Source organism: Galeopterus variegatus, unplaced genomic scaffold, assembly GCF_000696425.1.
Source record: "Galeopterus variegatus unplaced genomic scaffold, G_variegatus-3.0.2 Scaffold1632, whole genome shotgun sequence".
Classification (NCBI taxonomy): Eukaryota; Metazoa; Chordata; class Mammalia; order Dermoptera; family Cynocephalidae; genus Galeopterus; species Galeopterus variegatus.
In genome coordinates, this window is record NW_007727743.1 from 206748 (window position 1) to 216551 (window position 9804).

General features: G+C 43.7%; 1 protein-coding gene across 1 annotated transcript in view; it reads right to left on the minus strand.

The window, feature by feature from the left end:
* The window catches only part of SEMA5A (sema domain, seven thrombospondin repeats (type 1 and type 1-like), transmembrane domain (TM) and short cytoplasmic domain, (semaphorin) 5A), a 161904-nt gene that overhangs the window by 3688 nt on the left and 148412 nt on the right, over positions 1–9804 (minus strand). The window contains exons 13-15 of the mRNA XM_008578111.1: positions 8674–8844; positions 6682–6837; positions 5227–5274 (exon numbers count right to left, since the gene is read on the minus strand). Of these exons, the coding sequence (XP_008576333.1) occupies positions 5227–5274; positions 6682–6837; positions 8674–8844 (375 nt within the window). The remainder of the gene's footprint in view (positions 1–5226; positions 5275–6681; positions 6838–8673; positions 8845–9804) is intronic.

Below are 9804 nucleotides of genomic sequence, written 5' to 3' on the forward strand. Positions count from 1 at the left end.
ACAGGATCACAGTGAGGCTACCCTCGAAAAGAACATGCAACCTAATAGCTTAATGTGTTTCCATGAAAGGAGAAAGACAAAATGAAAAGCCCCATGCTCATTCCAAAATGAAAGAAATCGTGGTTCCTTCCTTTGAAATTTCATGGCCACCAAGAAACTTCTCCACAGTGAGCACAGCATATTTTAAGTTCGTGCTCTTATGAATTATAACCAGCCTTTTGGAGATAACTTAAACCCTAACACACTAGCAGAAGCATCTTTTCTTTGCAGGCTTGTAGGATATTATTCTTATGTTCCGCATGCAGCATGGTCTGTGGTCTGCGGGGTGTCTAAGTTTATCCGCGCTCGTCCACGGCCGCGCCTCCCTGCCTGAGCGTGCTGCGCCCATGAACAGAGGCAGAACGTGCTCGTGGCTTCCAGCCCGGGGCACCTGCCAGCCAGGCTGTTTTCCCTCTCTCCTTCATTATTTCATTTTATTTAAAAATGTTTCATTTACCTAAATTCCTATGATTTCCACTATAATTTTGAATATGAAGACACACAGATGTGTAACATTAGAAAGTACACAAGGGTGCCCAGGAAAAGCACATCTTCCTTCTTTCCTAGAGGCACCTGTTGTGACCGGTTTCTCCTGCGTTCTTCATAGGTGCTCTGCACACGTGTGTGCTCTGCGTGTGTGTAAATATGAGCCCGTGTACCACTTTTTTCATTGACATGGCATTTTGGAGATCTTATCAAGAAAATGGCTTACTCCAAAGAAATAAAGAATTTGTGTTAAAGAAATAAAGTATTTTCTGAATGGTCATGAAATGGCCCTCTTTTCACCTATTCTTTTTCTACTTAATAAGCATCCCTTCTGTTTCTTTGAGTTATTTTCCTCAGGTGATGGATACGAAATATTTGAAAAATAAGCCAACATGGACTTCCATCTCTCAAACAGGACTGGCTTGAGTGACATCAAAGCAACATACCAAGACCTGTGTGATGTTTGAGAAACAACAGCAAAAAGATATTCGTGTGTTGGTAAAACACTACTATTAAAGTCTCAAGCCTTTCAGAGAAGAAAGTTGACATCTAGGCAGTGCCCCTGGTACTGGGCTTGGTGAGAATCAGGTGGAGCAGGACATTCCTATGCTGTGTTTGCATAGTGTGGCTAACTGTCTGTGGGCCACTGGCCTCCTGTCCCCGCTGCTCGGCATACACCCTGAGAACACCCAGCCTTCCCACCAGGGTGTCCCCTCTACACGCCACCAGGGTGTGCAGTGTCACCCGATGCCTTCCCCGATCTGTCAACCCTGGACCAAGTAGGATTATTGGGGATGCCTGCTGGGCATCACTGAGGACACTGGTGAGTCTGCTGGCCATAGGGCAAAGCCTTCAGTACTCAGAGGGCAAGAAGAGCCTGCAGGTCTGTCCGCATACCCAGGGCCTGGGGGGTTTGTATCTTAACTGCCTGGTCTCTTCCCCTGGGATTTTCAGAGCCACCTTCCCTGTGCTCTGTGGTCCTCAGGCCCATTCCCGATGCTCACCACCCAGAAGGGACTCCATCCTGCCAGTGCCAGCCCATGGGCTCTGACACATGATGTCAAAGGGTCACTAGCAGACACTGGGACTCCAGGGATCTGCCAAATCCTTCCTGAATCTCAGGTAACCTGCAGGTGGCTGAGAGGCTCTGCGGAAAGCTGAGCTACAGGGTCAGGAGATGGCAGAGATTGAATATCTGTCATTGTTACTAAACCCTGAGCTTTCCCTTCTTGACTGTGCTCCTGTGCTGCTGTGGACACTGTGTTCCAGGAATGCAGGACTCTGGAGACGGGTCTGTCTCCTGAAGTACGTGGACAGTGGGCAAGGGGCTTTCCCCTGGGTCCCCTGTCAGCATAACTGACACCACGCTCCTGACACTTGAAACTTCAAATGGACATCACAGTTCCTAACACAAGAGTCCAGTGCACTGAGCCCTAGGGGCTGAATAATCCAGGATGGCATCGCTAGAATATTCCACAGCCATCTCCTGCTCCCTGACTACCACCTCCATTTTTCACTTCTAGTTTATGGTATAAGAATATGAAAGAACTTCACAAATCTTTGGCCTTTCCTGATTTGTCATGAAGCCTCTAGTGCTGGGGAGCTCCCCACTGGGACAGTTAGAGAAAGCATCCAGCGGGCGTCCCACCAGCAGTCACTAGAGGTTGTACTGTGACACTGAAGCTGTACTTAAGACGAGCAAGGGCTGATTTCACACCAGTTCTCATTTCTCAATACTTTAGCTGTTAGGACTCCCCAAGGTCAATGCCATGTACTGATAAAAATACTTTCTGCTGCCCCAAAAGCTCATATTTCATTATCATGGAGGGAGGATGCACGATGGTCCCCACACGCAGATACTTTGTCATTAGTCAGATGAATCATTCCAGCAGGTGCCTGGGGAAGGCTGGGGCCAGCTGACATCTTTATGACAGTTATAGGGTCTTTGTGGCTCATGCAACTAAAAATAGCTAAGTTGAAAAATTTCAATAGGAGCATATTTTTCTGCAAAGGGAAAAAAATAGTCCCTATTAAATCTCCTTTGAATCTGCTTAGTGTGGCTCTTTCCTTTGAATATCCTTTTTGCTGTTGTTTTTGGTCACTAAAGCTGGAATGAAAACCAACTACCCAGTTGGTTCAATTAGCTGATTTTCTGTGCAAAGTTTGATTGATTTCCAACTCTGATACAAGATGTCTATTTTGTCTCTGTAAACATCCCCAAACATCCTCACTAGTTAATTGTTTGTTTTCATCTATTAGCTCTACAGTGAGATCCGTCAGATCTGCCTCTGCCGCATTGTCAGTGTCAGCAGTCTAAGATCTAAACAAGTCAGCTCTGAATACTGTAATGAATGTTTTTGTGATTTAACCAATAGCATCTCTAGGCTTCGTTCTGGCTTGTGCAGCCAGCTAGCACAGCTGGCTCACACAGCAGCAGCATCTTAGGATGGGGATGAGTTTTGTTCCGTGTTCTCCTGTTGCTCAAGGCCCATGAAGGATTCCACATTCTAACCTAGAGAGGCCCAGCCAGGGGAAAGTGGATTGCAAACCTCAGGTAGCAGGCAGGATGGCCAGCCAATTCTGCCAGAGGCATCAGCTGTCTGACCCTGGGTTCTTTCTTGGCCTTGCAGAAGTGTCGCTTATACACTCTGCTCCACTCCTGACCTACACTGCCCCCAAAGCAGCAGACAGCCCTGGATCCAGGGTGTCATCCAAGAGTGTCACCTAACCAAGGCTGCTGTGGCTAGAAGTCCTTGGACACAATCCTCCTGGATATTTACTACTGGGATCCCTTTCCTTGGGTGCTTCGGGGTTAAAACTCACATTGGGTCCCACAGCCTGGATCTCATCCCCGTCCCCATTTCTTACTACCTGTGGGGGCTTGGGCCAGTGACCTCACCTCTCTGAGCCTCATAGTCCCCATTTATAAACTACAGACAAAAATACATGGCTACTACCCCTTCTGTACAATTCCCAAACGTACAATCTCTAAAAACTGATTTTTCATCATTCATCTGGCAGCAAAGCATGAGCTGACCTGACTCACTCTGCTGCGGAACATGACCAGAACTGCCAGGACCAATGCCAGTGTCAGCATCTTCACTTTGCCACATTTCCTGGCAGCTTCATTACAGAGACTGCCCATAGCGTACAGCCCAGGTTACGTGGGGTAGTAACTGTCATGTAATGTACAGTGTGGGCCCATTACCCATCTATAATCTGAAAAATGCTGAGTTCCAAAACCCTACTCCATCTCAAAGCATTTTACACAAAGAACTTTGGACCGACGTGAATACTTTGTGAGAGCTAAATGGGATACTTCTTGTCTAAAGGATTTAAAACAGTGCCTGGCACATAGTGACTGATCTAAAAACATTCAGAGAAATTATTGCTATGATTATTTTTATGTGGACTTGTACGTATTCACCTGTAGCTAGTTCCAAAGTTAGTAACTGCCAGTTGGAGAATGTCCTGAACTGACTTAGGTCAGATGTCAGACATTGCCTTTCAAAAAACATTCAGAGAAATTATTGCTATGATTATTTTTATGTGGACTTGTACGTATTCACCTGCAGCTAGTTCCAAAGTTAGTAACTGCCAGTTGGAGAATGTCCTGAACTGACTTAGGTCAGATGTCAGACATTGCCTTTCACAGGTACTGGGGTTTCTTATGATATGACTGCTGGTTTCAGAGGGGCTGAGGCTGTTCCAGTCCCCACTGTAAGCTCACTGTAAGTGCTCAGCAAAGATAACTGAATGAATGAATGAATGGAGTAAGAGGTGGCTGACTAAACACACAGAATGTAACAGACAGTGAACTCTTAATCACTGCAGTTAAGAACGGTAAGTATATTCCTGAAACAAGCATGCAAAGCTCCAGATTCTATGTAAACATAAGCAGAGACCAAAGCCCGTTGGGCTAAGTTCTCTGGGACTACCCTTATGGAATGGGTTATGATGGGAATGACTATATGTCACCAGTCACACATAGGAAGATGAAGGTCTGGGTTTAGATACTGGCTCAGATGATCAAAGGCAGATGTGGGCTGTGATTGGTCATGGGCCAGGTGGCCCCTCCATCCAGGCATGTTCACAATGCAGACAAGTACTTTATAGGTCAATAGAAGGCATAGACTGCAAAGTCCAAGTTTATCATGGACTTGAACCAAAGAATGCAGTTTTTGACGTTCAAGGTTGCAGGAAGTTTGAAAAATTTCTATAGTGATATAAGCATAATTTTATGCCTCATTACTATTAGTCATTTCAGTGGGCTTGAGATTCAAGGCTAGCTGCCACGGGTTTGTACTGTAAATATAAACAAATTGCTTGAATTCTATTCTATTTGAGAAATCTAACTATAGCTAATATCAAGATCACTGCTTCATAAAGAATCACCTGAAGGGCTTATTAAACCACAGATTGCTGGGGCTCACACAAGCAATCTGATTCTGCAGATTGAGGTAGGTAGGCCCTGAGATCTGCATGTCCACCAAGTGCCCAAGTGATGCTGATTATGTTGATCTAGGTACCCCACTCTGTTCCACGTGTCAAATATTGATCAAGGTACAACATATTTGGGATCCAGAAGTTTCTCCAGTGTCATTCTTGGCCACATTGAAAGTATTACAGAAAACAAATGGAAAGAGAAATTATTAGAATATCAGAATACAAATTAGAATTTATTTAAAAGGAAAAACTTACCTCCACACCTTTTATCTTCTATGCTACTGGATCTTGCCACAGATACTTCTGGAAAAACAAAAATCTAATCATAATGCATAAAGGATATTGGCAAGGAAGTTCACACTAATGTTTCATTTACAAAATGTCTAATGCTTTTGAGTTTTACGTGAGTCAAAGTTTCAAAGCCTGATTAATTATCAAAAAAAGAAAATAATTATTTCTTTGTTTTAACCAACCTGAGACGGATTTGGTCAAAGTCACCTTGAGTGGGTAGGGGTAAAATTCATTATCACAGATAGAAAATGCTACAGTCCCTTGGGCTGAAACCGAAGCGTTTGCTGCTTTTCTGTTACTACATATTCTGCCAGCTGTGGAACCCCCACAATGTTTGCCTGTGGTGTTCCCGCCTCAGATACTTGGTTTCATCAAAGCCAGTGTCGTCACATTCCCTCCAGAGGGGAGGCCAATTCACCAGAGCTCAAAGGAAATCCCAAGACAAATAAAGTCTCTATTCAGATGCCAGTTCATGCTCTTTACCATGTCACACATTAAACACACAAGCAAGATGCCAACGACAGGACTGATCTCCTGTGTTTTAACCCCCAAAGATAAAATACCATTTTAGGAGTCTAGAAATGTCATTCTCTCGTGCATTGATTTTTCACTAGATGACAAGAATAAAAAATATGCCTAAGGTTAAAAAGGAAAACAATACACACTCTCATAGTTCTGTACCATACATGACTGAGGTGGTGTGTTATGACTCTACAGCTAATAATTTCCTCTAAAATATTGTGTTTTCCACAAATAGAGGAAAACAAAGAAAATTTGGCTTGTAGAACTGAACTTTATTATTTCTTTGTAACAGGCTGGTGTTGCTTTGGTCCACATGCTAGTCCTAAGATGCACAGTGGGCGTATGCCAACTGGGTTATGCCCTTGTGGGGCACCGTGCCTGCGGCGAGCATGAGACAGGGGACTAGCGATTGCTCATCACCACACACTGATCTCGCATCGAAACACCAGTGGCGCCAACCACCCTCTTCTCCTGTATGAGAATAATGATGGGTTCTATTTTCCCAAATATATTAGAGATTGCATAAAGAAAATGATGATTTTTCTCTGTGCAAACACACACACATAGCTTACCAAAGCATTTAGCCTAATGTTAAAATAACCAAATAACCTATTTTCATTTTTCTGAGCAAAATCTTCTCACTGTATTATAGTTAATACAGTAGAGAAGTCACTGCATTTAAAAATGTCTTAAATTCATGGACAGAATTTAAGTCTAAATCTGCAGTTATTTATAAATGTACACTTTAATCACCCTGAAACCACAAGACTTGATAGAATCATCTCTCTTTCACCAGACACGGCCTCAAGGAATAGATAAAACTCTGACCTATGAATCATTTTCTCTCTAAAAGTTGGAAATGATTTTGTTGCTGGTGATAAACACCTCTGCGCTTACCCGGGATGAAATTAGAATCAAAAACACATGGGCGGCTCTCTGTGGTGTTTCCGGAACACTGGGTGCCCACAGGGAACAGAAGGATGCACTGGCGGCCCCGGACTTGGACACCAGACGCGTCACACTCAGACCAGGCTGACCACTCCGACCAGCTCTCTGCAGTAACCAGAAGAAGGGAAATAGGGCAAAATTACCTGCTGAGAGCAATCAACCTGGAAGCACTGATGTTATATACATTATTTTAAGTTTTCATGTTATGTTTTTCAAAGGTTCTGTACATAAACAAGATACAGTTGTATCCTTTGATCTGTAAATAAAATACACAGGAGAATGAATAAAAGTACTAGTGTATCTTTTATTTAATACATTTTCTAAAACTCATATTATTTTAGTGTTTTAAATTGTATTTGTATACTCAGTAAATGAATCCATGAGACCCAGCCGTGTATTGACCATCGGTAGTGAGGAGACAGAAATCCATGCAGGCACTATTTCCTATAAGGCATAATTCCCTGAGAGCAGCAGCCCTCAAACCCTTTTCTGAAAAATGCCTGAAAATTTCCTGCAGACCTTCGTGCTCAGGTAAGAGAAATAACTGTGTGCTCATGAGAAAGCCCCAGTTTCTGAATGGGAGTTTGAAGCTACCACATGTATTTTCTCTTCTGTTTTAAAGACAATTCTGCAGTCAATATGCCACAGTCAGGCCACCCTTGAGGTGGGGTTCATTTTATCCCATGGTTGCTGTCACCGGACAGCATGAAGTCAATGCACAAGCCTTCGGTCAAGGCCAAGAAATGAGCATTGGCAGCACACATCACCCTGAAGTGGAAGATTTCACTGGGATTTGTTAAATTCACCCAGGCGTACAGATGTGTGAACAGGGAGGAGTAACACTTATTGGCAGCACACATCACCCTGAAGTGGAAGATTTCACTGGGATTTGTTAAATTCACCCAGGTGTACAGATGTGTGAACAGGGAGGAGTAACACTTAGACTTAAGATTTGAAAAAAAAATTCTCAATATTATTCATACAATTTTAATCAATATAAAAAAGATATTTTTAATGCAGTTTGCTTTCTTCCTTTTAAATGTAAGCATCAACTTTGCAGTGGCAGGAAATACCTGGAAATCAAACTTGTGCCTTGATTCAGGTGAAGGGAACAATTTTTCCTTAGAAATGTGTAAAATGCCAGGTTTTGGAATGATTGTGAGAATCAGGTTTTGAGGCCCTTTTCAATATAAATGGAAGTTTCTAGAAAGATCTGCAGTAGCAAATTAAAAGAAGTATAAGTGTTTCAATGTCAAAGTCAGACCCAAAAAAGAGTGGCTCATTTTCATTCCAAGTGGTCCCTACATGTCAGAAAACTGAGCTCCTTCCTGGATGGGTGTAGCACATCCCAATGACGCTGATTCCAGGATTTGTATTTTTTTCTCTAATTGCCCTACCTCTGGATTATAGCCCATTGGCCTTGGACAAAATGTCCTCCAAGAGTGCCTGGTGTCCCCCTGTACTTTAGAGGTCATTCTGAAATTCAAGTCTGGAGACGCTCAGAAGACATTTGACTGGGCCCAGGCAGGCCATGAAAAAGCAAGGGCTGCAGGTGGGGGCTCTGCCAATGCTCGCTTCTTTCCATTCTGTCCGTCCGAATTTCTCGCTTCCTCAGCACAGCCAGGTGCTGCTTGTGAGTCATTAGTGTGAATTAGCAAGGTCAAGGCCAAATTGGGAAATTTCCTAATTAGGTAGTATAGGTGTTATAATACAATGTATACACTCTCCCAGTGATGTGATAAAGGCTTTGAACACTAGTTCTGCATCTAGGCAATGCTGAGAACTCTCTTATTGTAGAACCATGTGTTATGAAGTCACTTCGAGGGTAATAACGGTGTGGGACCGACCGTCCCCCCTTTCAGTACTGATTGTGATGTGGTATCATCGACTTCACCACACGTAAATGAAGGGAGGTCGTGCAATAAGCAAGGCGCTGCTTACCGGGGCAGGGCTGCGTGTTACACAGCGCCTCTTCTGTGTGCAGCCCCAGGCAGATGTCCCCTCCGTAGGCCGGAGCGGGATTCGTGCATGAACGGGTCCTCATGTAGTGTCCGCCGCCACACGTTGCTGAGCATTTTGACCAGGAAGACCAGCAAGACCACGCGCCGTCCACTGGGAAGGGACACAAAGTCACACTTCTGAGCAATCTGAGGCAGCTATAGACAGAATGTGCATTGCAGGAGTGCACCATGCACACCACGACGAGGCTACTGACCACTCTTGAGGGCACATTCGGGGGCTGCCTCTTGGTGATGGATCCAGGTTTTTAGATTCCTCCCTATAATTTTTCAGTTCCTCTCATTCGTTCTTTCAAAAAATATTCCTAAAGATACAGTCATGTACCATGTGACAATGCTTTGGTCAACAACAGACAGCATATACAACAGTGGTTGGAGGAACAGGCTACACCAGACAGCTTAGGTGTTTAGTAGGCTACACCAGCTAGGTTTGTATAGTACACTCTATGATGTTCACACAATGACACAATTGCCTAATGATGTATTTCTTAGAATGTATCCCTGTCATTAAGCAACACATGACCGTATGATATCTAAGCATGCGGTTGACAGAGTATAATGTATGTAAAATAAACCTCCAGTTCCTGGAAATAACCATGAAACACACTGTGCGGTTAGTAATGTGAAGCCCCCAGACAGCTNGTTTGTATAGTACACTCTATGATGTTCACACAATGACACAATTGCCTAATGATGTATTTCTCAGAATGTATCCCTGTCATTAAGCAACACATGACCGTATGATATCTAAGCATGCGGTTGACAGAGTATAATGTATGTAACATAAACCTCCCGTTCCTGGAAATAACCATGAAACACACTGTGCGGTTAGTAATGTGAAGCCCCCAGACAGCTCTCACCTTTGCTCTCTGCACAGTCTAGCTGGCCAGACAAGACTTAAAGCTAAGGGTAAGTAGTTCAAGTCACAGCCTTCCTTACTAATTGGATTACAGTTTGCTCCTTCTCAGTGGGATCGAGGAAAGCTAATGGGTCCCATGAGGAAAGTAACCGTGAAAGATGCTCAGTAAATTCAGGCACTAAATAGCCCAACTAA